Below are 25,601 nucleotides of genomic sequence, written 5' to 3'. Positions count from 1 at the left end.
CTTTCTGAGAAAGCAAATGTCGAACTGCGGACTGAGTACCATGTGGCCTCAGTTAAGGAGAGCGGCCTTCCTTCTGCATAATTCCTTCTCCCAGCTCTGAGCTCTGCACGCAGCACACCCAGTGGGGGCTTGAGGCTTGAATGGGAATGAATTCATGCTTCCAGTTCATCCCAGCTGGAAATCCTAAAAAGTCAGGCCACCTCTCCCTAAGTCTACCTTTTTGACTTCAGTGTTTCTCTTCTTGTTTCCAAAAACCAATTTCATCTTTATCTTCTCCTGCTCAGATTCCTAGCACACTTTTAGAGGCAGGGAGGGAACCGCCAGCTTGAGCTAGCACTTTGCTATTTGTCAGGCTTTGGGCGCCCTCTAGAGGCCACGGGAATTTCTGCCACAGGCACTGCTCCAGGGCGGGGTCTCCCCAGGGAGGGTTCCCCAAGCTCTCTCCCTCAGTCACAGGCTGCATTGCCTGTGTCCCCTGTGGAGGGGGCCTGTCCTTGGGCAGAGCGGTTAACGGCGCCCTAGGGAGAAAGCCTGTTGCAGGGGAAAGGCTTCTAGCCTAGGGATTTGTCGAGATCCATTTAGCACCTGCTGTGAGTCATTCATTCATTCATTCATTCCTCACATTTTTATTTCAGTATCAGTAATTTTTATGTCTCAGTAGTTCTGGCAAAGGTACCAAATCATAAAACCAACCAACCAACAAAAAAGAAAAACAAAAAAGATGCTGAGAATGACAACAGACTAGACCATTATCTTGGCAGGCATTTTGTTTATAATTTTTATCATCAATAATAGAATGTCACTGTTTTACATTATATATTTATATATTATGTGTGTATATATATGTATATATATACATATACACATGTATATATATTAGGTATCTATACTTCAATAGAAAGAGACATAAAAAACCCTTTTCAAATGAGGCAAGACATGTGACACTTGGCACTCTTATTTACATACAGAGATGGACTTTCTAAAGTTAGAATGGATGCTCAGAGGCCAGAGCAGGGTTACAAAGACAGCGGAGCTCCCCTGTAAAAAAGAGGCGCCCCATGCGGCTGGACGTTTATTGCCACGAGTTCTCGCGAGGTCCAGACAGCAGATTGTAGTTAAAAATGGCATCTGGTTTTGGGGAAGGACAGTAGTCATCAGAGTCACCCTGACCAGCGGCGATGCGGTCGGTCTTCCGACGACCAGGGAATGACGCGGTGCTGATGGAAGTGGGAGCACACAGTGAAATGCACGGACTCCCCCTCCGGCTGGAAAAGGAGAAGTTGCTACAAGCCTGGGGTCCTGCCCTGGCTGGGGCGCTAGTCCAGGCAGGGCGTATAGCAGCCTGCGCTACGCTGCAGGAACCGAATCCCTCCTGGGAGAGGCTGGCACTGCTCATGGTTAGGGGAGTCTATGCCCATCGGGAACTTAATACCCAAAGGACCCCTTGCCCCCCAGATAGAAAGAACAGATGAGAGAGTGAGGCCCCGAGGGAAGCCCTCACCCCTTGGTGGGATCTGCCTTTGCAGATCATCCATCGCCTGCCCCCCTCTCGTTCTTTCTGGAGGCCCACTCTGCTCTCCTGCAAAGTCGCCTCTGCACACATCTCCAGCCTCTGCACGGGGTTGCCAACGCCACGCTGTGGCCACGGGAGGGGCGAGCCCGCGTTTGCTTGGCTTCACGGCCTGAGGTCAGGGGCCAGTTTCCACACTTTCTGAGAATGCTGCCGAAGCAGGAGGAGGGTTCTGGGATGATGACATGCTCAGCGTTCTCTGTCTGCTCTCACGCCTCCAGCAGAAAGGTCCCCTGTGTTAGTCATCCCTGCATCCTCAGTCATGGTTCTCTGGGCTTCCTTTAGCCCATAGCGTGCACTCAGTCTCAGGGACCTGATTAAACATTCTGGTAAGTTTCAAAACTATCCCTTAGGCCACTTACCAATAACGCATGCAGAACCCTGCCCCCGACCATGGTCCTTCCCTCCGATCTCACTATTGCTCCTGCTGTCCTGTAGGGTTTTTGTTGTTTTTAATCCATGGTGACCTTCCCTAGCCCTTTAGTTCCCTAAGGCAAGACGACGTTGCTATTGAAAGACACCCAGCACCTTCCCTGAGCTCCCCTGAGGTTGTGGAATCCAGCTTTCCTCCATTTAGATGCTTTCTCCCTCCACGGACGGAGGAGCCGCTGGCCACGTTCATGGGTTTAATTTTCTGCAATTGCGTGCAATGCTGACCTAGCATTTCTTTGGAAGTACACCCGCCCAAGCGCCACGCACGTGAACATCAGTCTCGGCGCCCCGTTCTGCCAGCTTTAGTCGAAGTCCATCTTCCCGACCACGGACAGACTGAGCCATCTCAATAATGCATGGAGCAAGGTCTGGAGGAGTAGGAAGGCAGCTAGTGGGCCAGCTCTCTCTAGGTTCCTCTGTAGCATCACTTCTACCCCCCTACCTGCAATCACCACCCCCCCCCACACACACACCGCTGGGAGGCCGTGGACTTGGGGTTTCTAAAGCATTCCTTCCCCCTTGCTGAGAAAACAGGAGAGGAGAGCGAGGCCTCGCATATTCTTGAACAAGGTGGCACATGGAGGCTATGGAGGGTCCAATTTACACCAATATGTTCACTCCGCACAGAGGTTAACCTGAGTTCTGAAATGCTTGTTTGCAGGTACTTTAATTTGAAAAATGATAAAGCTATGCGCTAGCCACCCGCTGGACACGCCTGGTGAAGGTGGAGTGCGCCTGACCCCTGCCAACCACTGCGGGTTACAAGGGCGGGCTCCCCAGCTCCAAGTTCTGTGGCTTTATTTTCTCGAATTTTCTCTAGAGCGAATCTCGGATGGAGGAGCCTCCAGGTGGCCAGACAGGTTGGGGCAAAGCCTGTTTTGATCCCTGTGGTTCCGGGCTTTCCCAAACCTCCCAAATGGAAGTTTGGATACCGGTCCGCCCTCCTGCGTCCCTCAGGCCTCCTCTCGGCTCCGCGCTGGAAGGGCCAAGCTCCCGCCGGTGGGCCTTGGGCGGGCCGGGCGGCTCCGGCCGCTACTTGAAGTAGTTGAGTCCCACCACCAGGAAGAACTTCTCCAGGAACAGCTCGGAGTCCAGCACTGCGATGTGCGCTGCGCGCCCAATGAGGGTGTTGGCGGTGTTGGGCAGCGCATGGAACACGTTGTGCCGGATCAGTGTGCAGTCCTTGGCTTCCACCAGGGGGCGCAAGAGGTTGTTGATCATTTCTGCATAAACAGGCCCTGCGGGGAGGGAGCAAGCCAGGGGTGCAGGCTGAACTTAGGGGGACAATGTTCACTGGGTGAATGTAGGGGTCAGGCAGACTTAGGGGAACTCACAGAGGAACCTGGAGAGACACTGGGTGTGGGCGGGTTCCTATCCCTGGGCGGAACGTTTGATGGGCCCCACTAGGCAGAGTTTAAATTTCATGAATGCACGTCTGCTTTTACTATTTTTTAAAATCTATACTTTTATTTCAGGGAGGAAGGGAGAGGAGAGAGAGCTAGAAATATCAATGCTGAGAGAGAATCATTGATCGGCTGCCTCCTGCACGCCCCACACTGGGGATCGAGCCCACCACCCAGGCATGTGCCCTGACTGGAATTGACTGGGGACCCTTCCATCCACAGGCTGATGCACTATTCATAGAGCCACATGGCTAGGGCTTTATTATTATTTTTTTAATCCTCACCGGAGAATATGTTTCTAATTATTTTTTTAGAAAGAGAGAAACATCGATGTGAGAGAGACCCCAATGTGAGGAACATCGATGGCTTGCTTTGTGTGGGCCCTGATTGGGATTGAACCCGCAGCCATTTGGTGTATGGGACCACACTCCAATCAACTAGCTACCTGGCCAGAGCTGAATGTTTGCTTGTTAATTTTTTTATTTATTGATCGGTTGACTTTAGAGAGAGAGAGGAGAGGAGAGAGAAACATCGATTTGTTGTTGCACTACCTGTGCATTCATTGGTTAATTCTTGTATGTTCCCTGCCTGGGATGGAACCTGCCACCTTGGTGCAGGGGAACCAACTGAGCCACCCGGCCGGGGCTGCGTTTGCTTTTTCTTTTCTTCCTTTCTTTTTTTTCTTTGCGTTTGTTTTTACGATTGTGCGAATGAGGCGGGGCTTACCTGTGTGCCTGTCCTTGAGGGCGGTTTTGCACATTTCGATCCTGGCGGAGTGAAATGGCACGTAGCGATCTTGGGGTGAAGCCACCAGCACGACATTTTTAAAATACTGCAGACCTGCAATGAGCCAGGGGTGCTCTTTACCTGGCATTTCAGGGTGCGTCCTCCGATCACACAGCCTGTGCACCTGCCCTGAGAGAGGGCGAGCGGGCGAGCAGACTGACACCAGGTTGTGTGGGTGCATGAGGGCCTTCCGGTCTGCGAGGCCGAGCAAAGCATCTGCCGCTGGAGCTTTAGTGCCACAGGAAAGGGGGGGGGGGGGTGGTGGTGCTCATCGGGGGGAAGCGAAGGCACACAGAGCAAGCTCCCGGACAGGGGAAGCCAGTCTAGCTTCTGCTCCTCCTCTGCCCGTTCCAGTGACAGAGGGGCCTCCAGCACCGCTGGGCCCTTCCTCACTGCGGAGGGGCTGCCCGGGAAGGACCCGCCTCCGCTGTCAACATAAAGGGACCGTGTTTGTCTGCCCTTTGTCGTGGACCCGCACCTGGTGGAGGGGCTGTGAGTGGCCCCCAGACCCGAGCTTGGCGGTTAGGCGCGGAAAGGATCCTGCAGAGACCCCCGCACGCACACCTGGGCTCCGGGGGTGATGCCTTTCACCCGCCACAGGGAGACTGAGTTCTCCGGTGGCTCTGGGCCTCCTGGGAGTGCAGAGGCTGTGCCTCCGCTCAAACCCTCCTGTGAGTGAATCACCTCGCGTGGCGGAAGCCAGCGGGTCGGACTGGATCTCAGCTCACACTCAGGCCCCACCGCGCGGGGAGCCACTCACCTGTCTTCTGGCTGAGCTGGTAGAGGAAACATTTGCGCAGATCGGCGTTATCCCTGAAGGTGAGCTGCAGGAGGGAGCCCGACTTCTTCAGCTTCTGCATGAGCCACAAGCCTGGGAACCAAACCAAACCAAACTCACACACACACACACACACACACACACACGGGGGCAAATAACTGGGGAGAGCAACAGTCAACTGCACCTTTTCATCAACATAAACAGAGGAGGGCAGCAGGCATTTAGCAAACGCATGGGAAGTGAGGGGATGTCTGTACCTTACACACTGGGGACAGAGACACAAAATCGCCCTGTGAAACAGCATGGCGGCAGGCTGCGGAGTCCTGAAATTCCCACACTCTCCGATCTGCTTGTCCCTGCCCCTAAATCCAGGCTAAGGAACCAACCCTAAATACAAACTCGCATAAAGAATGCTCCTTACAGATCCAGTTAGGGTCTAAAAAGCGAAAGTCAACCTCACATCTCAGAGTCCCTCCTCTTCCCGTGGCTATGCCGACACTGACACAGATGAGTATGAGCATCATGTCACCACCACAATTTTTTTATAAAAATGCAAGGACATAAACAAGATACAATGTGCACATATGTGATCATTACTGCCATGTAAATGTGTATCATATATGCATATCATATATATGGTGTGTGTTTAGAGACATATACACACATACACATGTATGTCATACATGTAACCATACATATATACACACATTCGGTCCATTTTAAAACTAAGGAAACGCAGCAGCACAAAGACTAAAGGTCTGGGCTAGAGTCCTCACTGAGTGTCTGGGTTAGAACTTGACGGCAGGCTTGTCATGGGAGTGATGTGATTGAACGCCCTTACTATAGACTCCGCCCCCACAGGCATTTGGCTGAGTCTGCCTCTGGCCTCCCCTCCCCTCTGCCATAACCGAATGTTGTATTCCCCAAGTTCATATGTTGAAAACTAACCCCTCAATGTGATGGCATTTGGAGGTGGGACCTGTGGGAGGTGCTTGGGCCATGAGGGTGGGGCCCTCCTGAATGGGGTTAGTGCCGTATCGAAGAGACCCAGAGAGCTCCCTCCCTGCCACTGAGGACACAGCAAGAAGAGGGCCATCCATGAACCAGGAGCCCGGCCCTCACTAGACAGTGAAGCTGGGGTGCCTAGACCTCGACTCCAGGCCTCTAGGTCTGTGGCCGTCCATGGTGACTGCGACAGCAGCCCCAACGAACTGAGACTCCCATGCTCTCTCCTCTTCACGATCAGCTTCTTGAACCTTTTCCAGCTAGCACCCCAGGGACATCACCTCCTTGTTCCCAGGAAATTGGAAGCAGAAGAGGTCCTGGGTCCATCCAGTCCAACCTCATTCAACACAAACCAAAGGCCGCCTTTCTCAGCTCAGCCCTCTCTCCACCGTCCATGCTGGAGGAGGCTCCAAACTCACAGGGTCCCATCAAGAACAGCGTCTGGACCAACCAGAATGGCTCAGTAGTCAAGCATTGACTATGAACCAGGAGGTCATGGTTTGATTCCGGTCAGGGCACATGCCCAGGTTTTGGGCTCCATCCCAGTGCAGGGTGTGCAGGAGGCAGCTGATTGGTGATTCTCTCTCATCATTGATGTTTCTATCTCTCTCTCCCTCTCCCTTCCTCTCTGAAATCAATACAAAAATATATATTTTTAAAAAGAGCAGCGTCTGCCCCTAGCCTCCCCTCCCCTCTGCCCCGGATGAACTCTGGGCAATGCCCGGCGTGGGAGAGTCTCACCTGTACTGACCAGGGTGCTGTTGTTGTACAGGGTCCCCAGGTGCGGCCCGGACAGCGACAGGAAGGTGTGCAGCTTGCTGAGGTAATAGCGGAACCGGGGCCTCGTGAGGACCGAGCGGATGATGATGTTGCCCAGAGAATGGCCGATGAAGCTGATTGGAGAGAACTCGGGTCAGTGAGTGCGACTGCAGGCCCCCCCGCCTGAGGGTCCCGCGCAGGGAGCGCCGGGGTCAGCGCCCTGCACCCCCCACCGGTTTGGGGCACTAATCCATCCCCACCAGGTGTCCAAGCTCTGGCCGGGGTGAGCGCCAGCCGGGTCTTCATGAGTGGACCCTCCTGTGCCCACTGTGGTCCGGAGAGACATGTGGGCATCTTGCCCAGCTCCCGGCCCCGTCCCTATGTCTTCTCTCGTCCACTTGGGTGTCCGTTCTGAGCACTGAACCGCCCTGGTCATCCACAGAATGCAATCCCATCTCCCATGAGGTCCCTTTCCCCTGTCATTCACTCATCATTCACTCGCCTGCTAGGCACTCGCCACCGCCTGCTCCCTGCCCACATGGGTGGACACCCATCCTACATGCTCCAGTCCTGGTCCCACAGACCACAGATCCAAAACAGCATTATTTTCAACTTAAAGAATTACTATGGCTCTAGCAGGTTGGCTCAGTGGATAGAGCGTTGGCTTGTGGATCAGAGTCCCGGGTTCGATTCTGGTCAAGGGCATGTACTTTAGCTGCAGACTCCTCCCTGGCCTTGGTTCTAGTTGGGGTTCGTGCAGGAAGCAGCCAATCAATGTGTTTCTCTCACATCGGTGTTTCTCTGTCTTTCCCTCTCTTTTCCACTCTCTCCAAAGATCAATGGGAAAATATCCTCGGGTGAGGAATAATAACAACAACAACAACTATGGAAACCCTGTCACCTGAGAGGGACACCTCCAGCCTCTTCCCAGCATGCCCTGTGGTTGCCCCTGACCCCTGGAGGCCTCTGCGCCCCCACTTGTGAGGAGGAGGGCCTGAGACTTTACCTCTGAGGTCTAAACGGGCTGATGCACGTTGAGGGCTCGCCACGCCGCCCCACACCCCAAGGGCAGGTGTTAGCTCTCCCTCCCTGGTGTCAGGCGTAGAGCAAGTCATCTGCTACGGAGGCAGCACACGACGGACACCCCTTCCTGGCAGGGCAGCCGCCCAGCTCTGCCCCCTCAGCTCAGCGCCGGCCCCGCTCCACAGACAGAGGCGCAGGGACAGAAACCCGTGAAGAGATTCCGTGGTGGAGCCCAGAGTCGGACTCCTGGGCGTTGGGAGAACCAACATTCAGACGTAGGAATCTGACCCAGTCCAAGTCTCTTCCTTGGGAGCCACAAACGCTTCTTCTCCCGCACACACTACAGTGCACGTGGGTACGTCCCCTCCGCTCTCAACGCCGTCCACACCATTATTATCTTTTAGAGTTTTTTAAAACATATTTTTATTGATTTCAGAGAGGAAGGGAGAGGGAGAGAGAGAGAGAAACAACGATGAGAGAGAATCATCGATTGGCTGCCTCCTGCACGTCCCACAGTGGGGATCGAGCCCACAACTGGAGCATGTGCCCTGACCGGGAATCGAACCGTGACCTCTTGGGTCATAGGTCGACGCTCAACCACTGAGCCACATGGCCGGGCCATCTATACCATTAAAATCACCGTCAGCTCACCCCAGGGGTGTACAGAAGGCATCTGTGGATCTTGTGCAGAGCAAACACTCAGAGGCACCCCCTCCCCCAGCCCGCTCCCCGCGGCTCCCTCACCTGATCCGGGCGATGGAGAGGCTGTACAGCTGGATGTGCTGGATGATCTCATCCAGCAGCCGGTCCGTCATGGTGTCAAAGTCAGCAAACGTGTCCATCTGGAAGAGGAGAGGACATGGGTGGGCGGGGCCAGCAAGGCCGGGCTCCTCCATCCACACCGTGGTGCATGCTGGGAACGGGCCTGATGCTGGGGTCATGGACTAGAACTCCCTATCGAGGGCTCACAGATTGGGACCCCAGTGAAGAGACTCGGGGACACCAGAGTCTCCTCAGTCAGGGGGTGACGGACAAGGAGAAAGGGACAAGGTGGAGATGCACATGCAGTCCCCTGGGATCGCTGTCCCGTGTCACAGAGGAGGAAACACGTGCCGAGAAGTCACACAGACACCAGGGACAGGGACAGCCCCCAGGGCGGACCCACAGATGTCCAAGGCACGGGTGCTCCGAGCTGTCACCCACCCTGATGCCCAGTGGGTCAGAAGGCCCAGGCACCCGGCTCCCATGCCCCCACTTCTTCCTCTCTCCTCACCCTCCTGAAGGAGAAGCGAGTCCTTTCTCTCGGACCATAAGCACCTGCCCGTGTTCTTCGGCAAAGCCCCCTCTTACTGCGCATCCGCAAACTGTCTGGTGACTTTCAGGGGCTCATGTGAGGCCTGACTCGGGGATCCCCCGCTCTGAGGTCTGTGTCCTCATACCTGGTTCTTCTCAGACATCAGGAAGTCCAGTTTGCCTCCAGGGAGCCCCAGTTCTATGAAGGTCTTTACCAGCCGGAGGTCCGCACTGTTCCCTAAAACGATGGACAAACCCACCCAAAGTGAATAACACAAAAGCGGACACACTAGGGACTTGGCTCTCCTCCCCCCGTTCCCACATGTACCACGGTGTTAGCCGGGCAGATGATATAAACAACTGAAACAAGTCCACCCCTCCCCGACAGGATCAGGGCCTTTCGGAAGTCCCCCTCCATGGCATTACTCCCTGCCCCACAGACACATGGCTGTGGACATTCCCCACAGGACCAGCTGGAGGCGGACTGCCTCCCCTTCTTCCACAGCCAGTGCTGTTTGCTCAGGGCTTTCTGCGAGTGACACCACTCAACGGCTGACATGACACAACGTGCCATCTACAAGTCCCCTCTTAAGTGTCTTATTTAACACAAAGCTTGTCTAGTTCTGCCAACGACAGGTAGTCAGCAGGGCCCCCAAGTGGACCAGGCTGGGTGTAGTTGTCTACACTAGAGTAACAGTGGCCTTTGGAGACAGTCATGAAGGTGTAAGGGCCATGGACACCACCTGCTCCATAGGGACCGTCGGGGGCAGGAAATGAGCCGCTGCTGATCAGGGAGGAGCAAAGGACACACTCCATTCCTTCCTTCACTCCATTATCCCTTCCTCCCTTCCTTTCCTCCCTCCCTCCCTTCCTTCCCTCCTTCCACTTATCCATTCCTTCCTTCATCCCATTTATCCATTCGTGTACTCTATTCATTCCTTCATTCCATTTATCCATTACTTCCCTCATTCCATTTATTCATTCCCTCATTCCATTTATCCATTCATTAACTCCATTCATTCCATTTATCCACTCATTCCTTCATTCCATTCACTCACTCATTCTTGTACTTTATTTTCTCAACAAGTCTGCATGTCAGACAGCTTTCTTTGGAACTCACCATCCAGGCCATGGACACAGACTACCAGGTGAATCCCGTCCTCCAAGTTCTCCTCCTCTTCCTCTGGTGGGAAATACGGCATGTCAGAAGCTAGTACCGATAAGTCACTGTACAGAAATCCATCAATCTTCAGTTCTTTTTTAAATTTCTCTTTGGCCTGATAGAAACTGGAGAACACACCAATTAATCGCACGCCCCGCCCTGCACGGCACGTTGAGCGGGGGATGAGCTGACGGGATGCAGGCGCGATGGACATCTACAGGAAGAATGTGCCGAGTGGCAGAGGCTGGATGTGTGGCCGCAGGGGGATGCTGCTGAGGGGAGCTTTGTTCTGAACAAGGAGGCAGGAAAGGGCCCGGGAAACCAAAGGCCACTCCGGTGGGTTCTGCACATTTCTACGCGGTCCCTGCACTGAGCAGGACGGGTGAGGCTCCGCCCGCTCCGAGGAGCCGCACAAGCTTTACAGAGTCCTTCCAGAGTGGACGCTTCCTGGCCTTGCCCACAAGGCGCCATGGCTGGGCTTCCACCTGCTTCTCCAGCACCATCGCTCAGCCTCCAAAACGAACACATTTCTTAGTTCCCTGCAGGAGTGATGGTGCCTGGTCTCCGTGCCTTCGCGCACTCGGGTCTGCCTGCCTGCAACGCCCCTTCCCCCGGTTACTGGGTCCTTTGCGTGGTTATGTGACAAGGTGGTGGTTAGGAGCAAGGACTCAGGAGCCACACTGCCAAGGCCTCGGCTTTGATGTTTACTGGCTGTGGGCCAATCACTTAACCCAGTGGTTCTCAACCTTCTGGCCCTTTAAATACAGTTCCTCATGTTGTGACCCAACCATAAAATTATTTTCATTGCTACTTCATAACTGTAATGTTGCTACTGTTATGAATCGTAATGTAAATATCTGATATGCAGGATGGTCTTAGGCGACCCCTGTGAAAGGGTCGTTCGACCGCCAAAGGGGTCGCGACCCATAGGTTGAGAACCGCTGGTTTAACCCCTTTGCATTCCAGTTCTTCATGTGTCCAAAGGGAATGACATCACTATCTAATTAGTAAAGTTGGCTTGTGTCTGACATGATATGATCTATGCAAAATGCTTAGAACACACTTGAAACGTATTAAGAAGAATAAATGTCTCTATTACTAGCCATATCATCATTATCATCATCATCATCACCACCATCATCATCAGCATAGGTGTCACCTTCGAAAAGCTTCTCCTGGCCACCTTCTCTATTCACTCTCAGCATCCCCAGCCCGGCTCAGTGATGCACACACAAACCATCCATTTACCCACCTTCCCTCAATTCCTTCTCTCACCTCCCTGCCTCCCTGTGACACTGTGAGCACAATCGTAGTCAGGGCTACCCTGGCCACGCACTGGAGAGAGCGCCTGCTGTGTGTTTGTTAAATTGATGACATGGGCACATAATAGACATTTAATAATCTTTATGAAACAGCGACCCAAAGTCTACCTGCCTGTGCAATTTTTTTTTGAAATATCATGAGTAGGTAACTCCTCAGCATTTTGTAAAAGAAAGATGTCTTGGTACTTAATCAAACACAGAGTTTGTAGATGAGGCAGCCACGGGGATACAAACCCCACACACGGATGAGGGATGGATTTGGACGTTGCAACACAAATGATTAACTTAGGAACTGCACAAAAGGGGCTCGGGAGGCCAAGCTGATAAAGTCATCCCACTGCCTGAAGGGTTAAAGGACCGCCCGTTCAAAATATGCAAATGTAGAGGTGCCATGAGGATCATGAGAGAGGGGACTGCCATAACAAACACTGAAAAGGACACTTAGATGCCCATCTCTCAAGGATTTTGTTAATAAATCATAGTATATCCATACAACGGAGTGTTGTTTAAACACTAAATGCTCACGCAAAATAGATGTATCAACAGATTGTTTCCAGCATGTTAGGCTGAAAAACCTTAGTTTGTACAGAATTATCCTGTTTTTTTGCATAAAAATAATATGTAGATATAGATGCAGATAGAAAAACGTGTGGGAGAACTTACCTAGGGGCTATATGTGAGCAATGAATAGTCTGTACTTCTTTATACTATTCCACATTTCTGACGTGCAGGATATGAATATATGACTTTACTTAAATGAGGAAATGACAGATCTCAATTTGGGAAGAGTACGCAGGACACTGAGAAGGAGATGGGAGCGTCTGCGAGACGGTGTGAGGACAGGTGGGACGCCGGCCGGCTTACCTGAACATCCTCTCGCCGACGCCTTCCTCCAGCGCGCTCGGATGGGTAGAAACAGCCCCGAAGGACCCCAGAGGCTGGTGCGTGATGGGGAGGGGGGTCTGTCTGGAAGAGAAGCCAGCCCTGGCAGGGGTCTCCTTGGGCACCGACGAGAACGGGAGACACGTGGCAGTGCAGGACACAGACAAGTTGACGACCTCCACAGCTTTCAGGCTGTCGGGAGAGAAGGCTTCTGCGGGGGCGAGGGGGGACCCCATGGCAGAAGTGCCCGCCCTAGGCTCCTGGGGTCCCAGGATTTGGGAGTGAATGGAGTGAGTCACAGCGGGGCATGGGGCGCCTGCCTGGTGTCCCCGGTCCATGGTATGAGCTCCTCTCCCAAACGCCGCCTCCTCAATGATGCGAGGGGAGCCCCTCCGCTGGCCTGTTGACCCCAGGTTGATGGCATCCACAGCTGGCGAGCGACTCAGTGCGGGCACCGCATGGTCAGGGAGGCTCGCCATGTCCGACCTGCCGCCGTGGGACCACAGGCTACTCCCCACACCCACGTCTGCAGGCATGCGCTCTGGGGCCTCCGTCTGCACTCCAGGAAAAGCTCTGTCCCTCGGGCTTGCCCATGCTGTGCCTCGTGGTATTTCTAAGTGAACACCTTTGGTTCCAGCTCCTGGAGGGTTCTCAGTCCTGCCATCAAGTCTGCGGGGCCCTGGAGGGTCAGCGCGAGCCCCTTTATCCTGGGGGATGTCGAGGTAACCCGCGCCCTGCTGGTCAGCGTCTAGAGCCACCTCCACGAGGGAAGGGCCAACCCCTGTGTCCTGGATGCTGGATCCCCCATCGCGGGGTGGACGGCCCTGTCCTGAAGCTTCTATGCTGCTGGCCAGCTGGCCCGGAGTTTCAGCAGGACCTGCGCCTGGCCGCATGGCGCCCGCGTCTTCAGCGTCCTCCTCTGGGCTACTGATCTGGGGCGCCGACGCCGACTTGGTCAGCTTGGTGAGCAGCGCCAGCTCCCGCTCCTCCTCCTCGAAAGGCAGGGAGCTGATGGAGGTGAGGGACGCCTGGATCCCGCTGGGCAAGCTCAGGCTGCTCTCCGTGTGCCCGCCCTCCAGGGAGTTCCTGTGCGGGGTGTGTCTGCGAAGCAGCGGGTGTGACACTTCCCGGTCACTGGGCACCTCCAGGGCCCGGCCCCGGGCCTCGGACCAGGCCACGGAGCTCGGCTCACTCTCAATGCCCGAATCCGAGATGAAGGAGAACGATCTCTTGATGACCCCGGACGGCACGGACCCTTCCTCCTGCTCCTCTGGGGGAGGGTCCCTCGGGGCAGCCCTGGCCTCCGGGGGATCCCTCAGAGCAGAGCTCAGTGGCCCGCAAGGCTCCTTGGGGAAGGGCTTCAGACTCAGCAGCAGCATCTTGGCCTCCTGGTCGGCTCCCTTCCCGGGAGCTCTTGACTCCAGGAGCGGGGTTTTCTCCCACGAGACGGCAGGCTGACGACTCCCGCCTGCCAGCGCTGTGCTTGGCAGAGTGCTGTCCAGTTCACGGTTCTCACGGACGCGCCCACCCCCGTGCTGGTCACTCGTGGCCACTGTGGGTTCAGCTCGGCCTGGGTGCTTATTGCTGGACTTGACCTCGAGGTAGGCCAGCGTCGGGCCCCAGCCATCCTCTGGGCCTGGACTCCCTCCAGGCGGGCCGTCATCTGCTAGTGAATCCACCCCAACATCAGCCCTCTGGCCAGTGCGACCTTCACCTGCAGGCACAGCTGCTGTGTCTGGGGACTCCCCAATCGTCAGATACACCTGAGACTCGGAAAGCACGTCCGCAGGACTTGGGGTGCCCACCTCTTCCTCTGACGCCGGCCCACGAAGCACCTCTTCATCGCAGCCCATTTGGGGTGGTTCCGGGGTGGGCAGGGTGAGGTTTTCCCGAAAAGACGACTTTCTGTTTACAAGAGGGTCCTCTTCTCTGTCTTTTAAACTCATTTTGGCGGGACTTGTGGCTGGAACATTGAAATTAGGGTAAACACTCAAGCTCTGCCCTCCAAAAAAAAAAGAAACACCAGCAGCAGTAGCACCATAACTTAGGAATCTGTGCTCACAACGTGTCCAAACGCCTGACTGTACCAGGAGAAATGAGGCTGGACTTAGGCCTGGTTCCTGGGAGGTAATCTGAACCCGCAGCATTTCCCAAGCAATGGAATGTCTGTTTCATGGGCCCTGATACTCATGCAACCAGGTGCTGGTGGTGAGTCCTCTGACAGTTTATGCCAAAGGGACGGCTCTGGCCGGGGCTGGCAGTGCCAGGAAAGCCAACCCTGAGGTTAGGTGGGCGGGGCTGTGTGCCAGGAGACACCACGCCAGCCTCTGATGGGGGAAGGTGGGCTGAGCGGGGCTGGTCTTCTATTTTCCTTTAAAAGCTTAAATCCTCCTTACGGTTTTAATAGATGTTGAGGATTATAATCCCCACAGAACATTAACATGGAGTAAGCCACTGAGACACTCCCATAAAAACGCATGGGACTCTGCGAGATCCTCATCGCACCCCCTCATGTGAAACGCATGGTTGGGTCAAGGACTGGGACGAAGATCGTAGGGAAATGGGTCTCTTGCTTCCCTGGGCACATTCTTTGCATCTCGAGAGGCTGAGCTAATTTCCCTTCCCCCGGGAGCCGTCCCACAGGCCACAGCAAGTTAGACGTCCTCAATGCGTGTCCTGGCATCCTCTCTGCACACATTACAGTACACGCCTATCCCCATGCGATAACCCACATGTAATGTAACACGCCTACTCCCACACTATAACTCACATGTACAGTAACACGCCTACCCCTATGCGATAACCCACATGTAACACGCCTACCCCATGCTATAACTCACATGTAATGTAACATGTCTACCCCATGCTATAACTCACATGTACAGTAACACGCCTACCCCTATGCGATAACCCACATGTAATGTAACACGCCTACCCCCTGCTATAACCCACATGTAATGTAACACGCCTACCCCATGCTATAGCCCACATGTAATATAACACGCCTACCCCATGCTATAACCCACATGTAATGTAACACACCTACTCCCATGCGATAACCCACATGTAATATAACATGCCTACTCCCTGCTATAACCCACATGTAATGTAACACACCTACTCCCATGCTATAACTCACATGTACAGTAACACGCCCACCCCTATGTGATAACCCACATGTAATGTAACACGCCTACTCCATGCTGTAACCTACATGAAATGTAACACGCCTACCACCATACTGTAACCCACATGTACAGTAACACACACACCTACCCCCATGCTATAACCCACATGTACAGTAACACGCCTACCACCATACTGTAACCCATGGTGCATTTCTTGTTCCCACTGGAGAGAAGAGCCTGTGTTTTAGGAATATCTACATCCCAAGGCCAGCACCGGGGCTGCCATGTGGTCATAGAATCACATTCATAAAACGCCTTGAAGAGAACCGAGATGCCGCTGAACCGAGGCAATGAGCCTCCGGAACTGGCTGCATTGGTTTGGAAAAAACGCACCTTCGCCCTCATTTGGTCCCACACACGGCGCACTCACATGTCCTACAGGCAAAGCCCTGTACTCGGCCATGGCTTAGGGAGAGGGAAGTGAGGATGCGTTATAGTCCTGAGCCAGTCTCTGCTTTTAAGGGTTTTAAGAAACAGTAAGGCCTGGGTGGCGTGGCTCAGGGGTTGAGCATTAACCTATGAACCAGGAGGTCACGGTTGGATTCCCAGTCAGGGCACATGCACAGGTTGCGAGCTCGACCCCCAGTAGGAGGCATGCAGGAGGCAGTGGATCAGTGATTCTCTCTCATCACTGATGTTTCTCTCTCTCCCTCTGTCTTCCTCTCTGAAATCAACTAAAATGTATTTTAAAAAAATATTGAGAAACGTACAGAATGGTGGCTGGGTCTCCTGCCAAAGGAAACGTGGGCTGTACCCTGCAGATTGTGAATCCACCGTCTTGCAGGAAGGAGATGAGTCGTGCCAGGAAGGGGGCGGCGTGGGCACAGGCCCCGGCATCTGGGCGCATGGTCTGGTCAGGCCTCACGTATCCCATGTGGATGGAGCAAGAGTGACCAGAGGGAATGGGGGTGAGGTTAGACGGTTAGATGGATGCCCTTGAACGCCCTGTGTAAATGTGGAGTCTGGGCCTCCTAGTACAGGCAGCAGGTGATTGGTGGGTCCTTGGAGCAGATGTAACAGACTGATCAGATTTATCAGGGAAGGTTGAGACAGGTCGTAGGGAGGCCAGTGAGGAAGCCCGATGCTGCCCGAGAGCAACATGCTGCTTTCACTTCTATGACTGAGGAACGATGAGAGGAGCAGAGGGTCTCACGCAGAGAGTGGACTTAGAGTGGGTCACCTGAGAGCCGCATTGCAGCCGTCATACACGGTGTGGACACTAGGTGGCAGGGTTCACCTGAGAGCCAAATGCATCCTCCTTCCTGAGGCTGTGCTGCCCTGGAAGTCACCTGACTTTTCAAACACGCTACAAATCTCAGCTTGCAGCTGCCCTGAAACATGGATAAGCGAGCGACCCAGGGGCTGGCTGCCACCTGCATGCACCCTGACCAGGCCGGGGATCGAGTCTGCAACATGCCCTTGACCGAAATGGAACCGGGACCCTTCAGTCCGCGGGCTGACTTGCTGTCCACTGAGCCAAACCGACTGGGGCTTAAGAAACCCTTTCCCTCACCCGGTCCCACTGCCGTTGGGACGTAAAGAGAGCAATGGACAGGGGCCCCTGGTAAGCACTGTTCTTTTTTTTTTTTTTTTTTTTTTTTTTGGTATATCCACATGGTGGATTTTTTTTTGGCAATAAAAGGAAACGAGATACTGATATGTGCTACAGCATAGATGATCTTTGAAAATGTTATGCTAAGTGAAAGAAGCCAGTGACATATTATATGATTCCATTTATAGGAAAAGTCCAGAAGAGACAAATTTATGACAGGAAGCAGATTAGTGACCACCCAGAGTTGGGAGAATAAGGCGAGTGACGGGATGAAAGCTAAAGAATACAAGATTTCCTTTGGGGTAATGAGAATTGATGGTGGTGATGAAGGCCAATAAAAGCCAGTGAACTGTACATTTTAAATGGGTCAACTGTACACTATGTGAATTGTAACTCAATAAATTGATAATATAAACTTTACAGAGACATGTATTACTTTTATGCTAATAAAAGTTAGTGATTTTATATGTTAGCTGTATATGTTACCATACATATTTTTTTTTAATTTTTATTGCTTAAAGTATTACAAAGGGTATTACATATGTGTCCATTTTATCCCCCCGCCCTAGACAGTCCCCTAGCCTCCCCTATCCCCCAATGTCTTATGTCCACTGGTTATGCTTATATGCATGCATACAAGTCCTTTAGTTGATCTCTTACCCCCCTACCTCCTGCCCCGCAACCCTCCCCGGCCTTCCTGCTGCAGTTTGACAATCTGTTTGAGGCAGCTCTGCCTCTGTATCTATTATTGTTCAAAAGTTTATAATGGTCTCTATTATCCATGAATGAGTGAGATCATGTGGTATTTTTCCTTCATAAGCACTGTTCTTAAGTCTCCAAAACCAAGACACACCTGGCATGGGGCAGTCCACGTATCTGTCCTCGAAGATGACGGGCAGGGTGCTGCCGTCGCCATCTATGTCCAGGCACTCGGCGGGCAGCGGGGGCATGGTGCTCAGGTACTCCGAGTTCCGCAGGTCCAGGGACAGCTGGCTGTGTGACTGCACCCTGAGGGCACGGCCCGGGGAGCATCCGAAGAGTTACAGGCTTTCAACTTGCCGCCCGCCCCCTTCTCCCAGGAAAACCTTCAGGAATGTTCAGCACACTGGGACCTGACCTCGCTGCCTGTCCGCCGCCCTTTCCTCCCCGCCCCCATGGCCCTCGTGGGACTTATGTGGCAAAGGCCAACACGTCTGGGGGACGCTGTTCTGCTCACCAGGGAATCCGGAGAGGGGAGGACCCCATCTGTCAACCCTCTGACTTTTCTGAATAGGTTTTAATTTTTTCTTTAATTTTGGAGAAAGGGGAACTTAAACATTCATCAGTCCCCTCCATGAGGGAGTTCCGTCTTAAATCTTAAGCTAAAGGCATTTCACAGCCATGGCGAAGTCCCTGGGTCTTGTCTCAAATACTCATGGTCACAGCCACACCATCTGCTTCTAACTGCTTTTTGCAGAGGACTGGCCGCAGGCGCCTTCAGGGGCCTGGGAGCCCTGTTCTGTCTGTAGAACCACAATGACACTTGGCATGAGGAGGCAGGGCTGGGACCCTGCCCCGCCAGCCTTGCCTCTGCGGTCCGCCTACCTCCCCCCTGCACAGAGCACGCAGCCCGGTGGGCAGAGGCGGGAAGACCCTGCTCCCACATGGCTGGCGGCCAAGGGCGAAGGGCGGCGGCGCGTTGAACAACGCCGTCTCGAGTGCAGACTCCTAGGGTGCGGCGCGGGCGGGAGGGCTACTCACAGGTTCTCCTGGAAGGTCAGGACAGCGAGCTTGTGGTGCTCCATGTAGAAGAAGGCCTCAGAGAACCTCCGCACCTGAGGGCGAGAGTCACATGCACCGCTCCCCTCACGGGCTGGTGTCCCCTGGTGTTTATAAGGACATCGAGGTCCCGCAGGTCAGCCCTAAAGGGAGGCTCTGAGCCCACACCCCAAGTTCTGGAACAATCTTTCTCTTCCCCTGTAGGGGCCTCTGACAGTCACAGCTCTCGCCTCAGCACGGCTTATGGACAGAGTTCAATGCATGTTTAGGAAGCGGTTCTTACATCGCTTTCTGTCATTTTTCTACTTGGGGCTTATTTCTCCGACTAGAGTATAAGACATGTGAACACGGAGACCGTAAATGCATGCAGACGAAACAGAATGTGCAAAGCCAGCCACGCACGGTGTCCCCAGGCCTCTGCAGACCCAGCCACGGGGTCCTCCCGCTGTGTGCGAGGAGACGGCGCATCCAAGCTCGCAGCACAAAAATACGCCAAGAAGGATGTCTACATTTTTAAATACTTTTCAAAACACGTGTGATACCCCTGCGACGGACTCTGCTCTCATCTGGCAGCCGAGGGAGGTGTGTCATGAAGGCAGAGCCAAGGTGTGAGAGGCTAAGTTCAAAGACATCTCATGCCTGTGCAGGGGGTGGTCTACCCCTGCCTCCCCCCCCCGCCCCCCGCCATCTGCAGAGTCAACCCCAGTTCCCATTCTGCCCAGCAGACCCTCTGCTGGGCCCTCACCCGCAGGGTGTGATGCTCCTGCGTGAGGAAGGCGGTCACGTGGGAGTGCAGCGTCACTGTGTCTAGGAACTGGGTCCACAGGGCCGTCAGGTGGGCGGCCAGCCAGGCGAGGTCCTTGCTTATCTGCTCGGCTATCTTCTCCGGGTTGTTCAGCATCTGAGGGGGCAGAGCGCGGCGGTAAGGCCCCTCCTCCAGGAAGCAACTGCAGTCTCCTCCCTGGCGTCTTCACCGACTTCCCCATTGTGTGTGTGTGTGTGTGTGTGTGTGTGTGTGTGTGTGTGTCTTTATCGTTTTCAGAGGGGAAGGAAGGAGAGAGAGATAGAAGCATCAATGATGAGAACCATGGATCAGCTGCTTCCTGTACACGCCACACTGGGGATGGAGCCTGCAACCTGGGCATGTGCCCTGACGGGGAATCAAACTGTGACCTCCTGGTTCATAGGTCAACGCTCAATCACTGAGCCACACCGGCTGGGCTCAGCTCTGATTTCTTTACCAAGTGAGCAACCATGTCTGCCTGGCATAACCCCAGCTGTTCAGACTGGAGGGGACGGTTCTCCCATTACCTGTAGCTCCAAGCACAGCCGATTCAGCGTTTCTTCAACAGCGAGGGACTCTGGGAAAAGAAAGGACAGCGCACAATAAGACAGACACGCCCTGGCACGCAGCCACTGCCCGAGGACTCTCTTTCCGTCCGTCCCTACTGCCTTCTGGCTCCGGGTGGCAAAGGGGATGAACCTGACTTGGAGCCTGTGATGTCACCCTCCACAAGGCCAACAAGGGCTCCTGGTGCAAGTTCAAAGTGACTCCACCTTCTCTGGTGCCTTTGCAGGTATGTGTGTGTGCACACACGCTCACACTCACACACATATGCTTCACACACGTGGGACACAGGTTTGCATCTCCATTGCACTGATGATGATTGGAAGTCCAGTGAGGTGGAGCCGCAGAGCCGAGAGAAGCTGAGGGACCCGGCGGGTTTCTCTTGTTGACCTTGAATCCCAGGCTAAGGACCTGGCTTCTGGTCTAGGGGCACAGGGGCCTCATTAGAGGACTTTGAACGGGAGTGAGTAGCATGAAGCCAGGACCCTACCCTGGGAGTCACTGCAGGACCCTGCACTCCTGACACGGTGCGGCCACACCCTGCTGTGTGACCCTGAGCCGTCGTCTGACCTCTCTGAGCTTCAGTTCCACCATCTGTCAATCAAGAGGTCCAGTGGTCTCCACAAAGTCTGGTGATGGGCAGGAAGCAATTCATCCCCAGAAAACCATTGTGAGGCCACCGAGGTCTCTGTGGTCATCCATGTTAAAGGGCATATTTGTATTTATTTCTTATTATTTCTTTATATATGTATTTATTTCTTGTGCACTCTTGTAATTTGCAATGCCATAATTATCACCTAATTAAGACAAGGCTATAAACTACCATTATGTTCCAACAGTGTCAGGTATACAGTAGGTGATCAATAAATGCTCGGTGGGTGAGTGAATGAATGAATGAATGAATGCATGCTTCTCGAGTTGCTTGAGTCTTTTCTTCCTGCATCTGCACATCTAAGATTCTCTCCTAGAATGACGCACAGAACAGAAATACCGACCTGAGTAACCTGGTTACTCGGAGGTTTACTGAAGCGTGCGGACTTGCTCGCACCCCAGTAGACAGAGAAAGGGCTGTGGGATGCGTGTCCCCTGGGCCAGCCCTTACCCAGCTCCATGTGTGGCAGCTCCGGGACATCCCTCATGATGAGCAGGAAGTAGGCGCGGAGCCCCCGGTAGGCGTGCAGGAGCAGCAGGCACAGCCCCCGGTGCCACTTGTGAGCGCGCTGCATGCAGTTCTCCGAGGGCACGTAGAAGCTGCCCTGCTGGGACAGAAACCAAAGCTGAGGGCCGTCGCACGGCCTGGGCCTGAGGAAAGTGCCCTGTGTGCGGGAAAAACACCGCCGTGTGCCGAGCCTCTGGCTCCCCACCTTCACAGGAAGACGGTGACAGTGACAGTCACACTAATAGCAGAAGGGGGGACGGAGGTGACCGGCCTCACAGGCTGTGATAACTGAATGCACCCAGCATGGCCTCTCCCCCGGCCCCTAGTGGTTCTCAACCTTCCTAATGCCACGACCCTTTAACACAGTTCCTCATGTCGTGGTGACCCCCAACCATGAAATTATTTTTGTTGCTACTTCATAACTGTAATTTTGCTACTGTTATGAATCGTACTGTAAATATCTAATATGCAGGATGTATTTTCATTGTTACAAATTGAACATAATCAAAGCATAGTGATTCGTCACAAAAACAATATGTAATTATATATGTGTTTTCTGATGGTCTTAGGTGACCCCTGTGAAAGGGTCGTTCGACCCCCAAAGGGGTCGCGACCCACAGGTTGAGAACCGCTGGGCCATGGGGACAGACAGCGGGAGGCTCCCTTTCCCAGGGAGATGAGGAATTCAGCAAGGCCCTCAGGCAAGGGGGGGTAGTGCCCCTGCTGAGAAAGAGAAACGAGCACTAGGAAGAAGGTGGGAGGTGATGTCATCGGTGCTGGGCGAGCATCTGTGCGAGGCTCTGAGTGTGCACACAGGGCCGTGGACAAACCTGGTTTCCCGTTCTGAGGTCCCTTCTGGTTTGAACCTAAGCGACACATTCCACACACAGGGACTGGAATCAAAAGACTTTCCCATTTCATAAGCAAAATTCCATCTCTCAGACGTCTGTGCTCACAGGCACTCGGTGGCCCATGCCCTCCCATCCCCCTCCCCCAGTGTGTTCGGACCGGACGCCAGCACGGCTGTGGAAAAGCTAACAGAGCGTGTAAGCAGGTGTGCGTTGGACTCCCCAGGTCTCTGGAGCAAGAGGAACCCACTGCTGACGAGGCATCTGAAGAGTCCTACCATCTGCTTCATCTCACTGGATCGTCAATTCTGATTTTCAAAATGAACAGAAATATGTAAACATCTCCATATTACCGAGGAAACACAACATAGAGTGCCTCGTTCCCCAGAACCACATCATTCCTGATGGATCCTTCCAGAATACGTCCACATGCCTATGTGCATACATGGGTGCATGTGCACTTCATATGTGCAGGTGTGTCCTGAAAGCACACACATATGTACCCACAATTTGGCGAATGCTCTGGACATTTCTCTGTTCCTTGCTGTGACCACGTCTCATGCCTTGGAGTTCTTTCTTATCAGACCAAATAATAAAGAATCCAGCCCTAGCCCGTTAGGTTCAGTGGATACAGCATCAGTCTATGGATTGAAAAGTCCTGGGTTCGATTCTGGTCAAGGGCATGTACAGGAGGCAACCAATCGATGTGTTTCTCTCACATTGATGTTTCTCTCTGTCTTTCCCTCTCTCTAAAAGAAAATCAATGGAAAAATATCCTCAGGTGAGAATTAAAATAAAATAAAAAATAAGTAAATAATACAAACTCCTATTTCCACTTCCAGATCAAAAGACTGTGGCTCAAAGAGCCTAATGACTTATACGCAGCCACTCCGCTCTGCCGCAGGGAAACACTCCCCAAGCGGAGTGTGAGCGGGGGAAGGCCTTTCTCGGTGCGGCCTGGGCCTCCGGAAGCCGTGGCTGCAGCGGCCAGGTGCCCGGCCGGGTCTGTGTGCACTGATGGAGGCATCATTTAGTCCCGCAGTGCCTCCGTCAGCGGTGACTCAGCAGAAATAAAAGCCGACAGCGGGTTCATAAAGCCGTCAGCTCCAGCGGGGATGGGTCCCTAGTCTGCCTGCTTCGAGGAGCCCCGAGCCCCCCGTTTCTGGCCCTGCTCCCTGCTCACAAGGGCACTTTCTTAGGGCTCCTCAGGAGCAAGTCCTCCCTCATCGGCGTTCGTCCTCACCACCCTTTGAGAGCTCAGCGCTCTGTCCGGTCGGAGGACAAGCGCACCCTGTGTGGCTGAGCACAGGCCTGACGATCCTTGCTGCTCATTGTTTTCCTTCCTGATTCCTCAACGTGCTTTCCTTTCCTCTCTGTGTATGAGCCTGTTTTAAGCAGCGATTTTAAAAATATACTGTTCTGACTCCAAGTCACTGCAAGGCCAGTTTTATTGACTTCCATTTTATGAAGCAAAGCAACAGAGTGCCCTAAAAATTCAGTGGGCTTGGAATTACAGGAATAGCCTGGGGTCAGAGGGTCAAGTTCACCTCCTCCCAACTCTCACCAGCTTCAGAACCTTGGACAGGGCCTTCGATGCCCTCTTTGGGCAAGAGAGAGAGAAGAAAACTTCCCATAAGCAGGACAAAGGCATGGTCCATTAGTCTTAGGGTTATTATCAGTAGGAATTCCATATGAACTCTTCCATATGTGATGGCATTTTCTTTAGTGAATCGCTCAATTCCTACATCCCCGAGAGAGCCGGGCCGATTTAAACCTTTAAAAGCAAGAACTCGCTAGTAATTGGATAAGTTGACATATTAACCCTGAATAATTCAAAACCCTCCTGTGAGTTACCTTAGTGCCAATGAATGATGCATCTTGGGTAAATGCATCCGTTGACTACAAGTATGATTGGGAGTCCCACTGGGTTTTTCTCTATTCTCCAGCAAGGCACAGGGCCAGTTCCATTCCATTCATCATCATGATCATAACTGCTCTAAACTTAGTGCCCTCCTCCCCCTCACACCCTACCCGCTAGGGCAGTGGTCAGCAAACTCATTAGTCAACAGAGCCAAATATCAACAGTACAATTGAAATTTCTTTTGAGAGCCAAATTTTTTAACTTAAACTATATAGGTAGGTACATTGTTATTAACTTAATTAGGGTACTCCTAAGGCTTAGGAAGAGCCACACTCAAGGGGCCAAAGAGCCGCATGTGGCTCGTGAGCCGCAGTTTGCCAACCACGGCCCTAGGGGAAACAACTCTTTTTTTTTCTCTTTTAAAATCCTCACCCAAGAATATTTTTCCATTGATCTTTAGAGAGAGTGGAAAGGAGAGGGAAAGACAGAAAAATATTGATGTGAGAGAAACACATTGATCTGGTTGCCTCCTGCACATGCCCCAACCAGGGCCCGGGCTGAGGAGGAGCCTGCAACTGAGGTACATGCTCTTGACTGGAATCAAATCCAGGACCTTTTGGTCCTCAGGCCGATGCTCTATCCACCGAGTCATACCGGCTAGGGCAGGAAAACAATTCTTCAGTTGAAGGAACCTGGGACACAAATACCCAGTTGTGAAATGTGGAGTCCCATTAGGAGAAGCCTTAGGAAGCTAGGAATGTGTGGTGGGATGGGCAGGGCAGGCTTCCTGGAAGAGGTGATGCTGCAGAGCCTTCAGATGACATGCACAGGCCATTGTACAGCTGTGCCTGGTCACACAGGTCTGCAGACAGATCCTCAGCCAAGGTGACCACCGTCGGGTAGAAATTCCTGAACACTTCGCGTGTGAAAATGCTGAACCCATCTGTTCAGACATTCAGTGTCAGCACTTTCATTGCTCCTATTTCATTTCCATGTATTTTTTTGTTAAAGTTACTCCCCAAACGGTGTGCAATGTTCAGCAATTCCGTGAGCCGTAGGCACATGGCATTCTTCATATTTAATTAAGAACATTCCACTACTCACACTGAACAGGCAAATCTAGTTTTCAGAGCATCACAGAACCCCACACTTTCCTGACGAATGTCTTTGTTTTTATGACCTAATTTGAAGGAAGGCTCTGATTTAAGGAAAACCAGTTCTATTCTCCAATTCGATCAGGTGTATGTGTTTCATAAAAGTCACCATGTAGACATTTTAAAAACATGAGGGATTGTGTGTCACCCTGGATTCTAACACTGCTTTGCAAATTGCAATTTTTGTGTGCACATGAGCAAAACGAGGAATCATTCTACTTCTATTACTTCTAATTGTAACTGTGCTAAAGGAAGTGAGACCAGTAAAAACAGGAGCAGGAAAATTAATTCTGTATTGGCCACACGCCAACCACTCTA

At 52.9% G+C, this 25,601-nt stretch overlaps 1 protein-coding gene across 1 annotated transcript in view; it reads right to left on the bottom strand.

Annotated features, from left to right (window-relative positions):
- Window positions 1–2,292: 2,292 nt before the first annotated feature.
- FAM135B (family with sequence similarity 135 member B) overlaps window positions 2,293–25,601 on the bottom strand; it is a 50,079-nt gene continuing 26,770 nt past the window's right edge. Inside the window, exons 7-19 of the mRNA XM_036338394.1 lie at window positions 21,364–21,517; window positions 20,225–20,274; window positions 19,659–19,814; window positions 18,896–18,969; window positions 18,009–18,163; window positions 12,398–14,378; window positions 10,170–10,336; window positions 9,196–9,287; window positions 8,501–8,598; window positions 6,716–6,867; window positions 4,952–5,062; window positions 4,132–4,245; window positions 2,293–3,240 (exon numbers count right to left, since the gene is read on the bottom strand). Of these exons, the coding sequence (XP_036194287.1) occupies window positions 3,035–3,240; window positions 4,132–4,245; window positions 4,952–5,062; window positions 6,716–6,867; window positions 8,501–8,598; window positions 9,196–9,287; window positions 10,170–10,336; window positions 12,398–14,378; window positions 18,009–18,163; window positions 18,896–18,969; window positions 19,659–19,814; window positions 20,225–20,274; window positions 21,364–21,517 (3,510 nt within the window). The 3' untranslated portion in view covers window positions 2,293–3,034. The remainder of the gene's footprint in view (window positions 3,241–4,131; window positions 4,246–4,951; window positions 5,063–6,715; window positions 6,868–8,500; window positions 8,599–9,195; window positions 9,288–10,169; window positions 10,337–12,397; window positions 14,379–18,008; window positions 18,164–18,895; window positions 18,970–19,658; window positions 19,815–20,224; window positions 20,275–21,363; window positions 21,518–25,601) is intronic.

Source organism: Myotis myotis, unplaced genomic scaffold (assembly GCF_014108235.1).
Source record: "Myotis myotis isolate mMyoMyo1 unplaced genomic scaffold, mMyoMyo1.p scaffold_m19_p_16, whole genome shotgun sequence".
Lineage (NCBI taxonomy): Eukaryota > Metazoa > Chordata > Mammalia > Chiroptera > Vespertilionidae > Myotis > Myotis myotis.
Note: the sequence above shows the minus strand (reverse complement) of the source record. Positions and strands in the feature narration are given on the sequence as shown.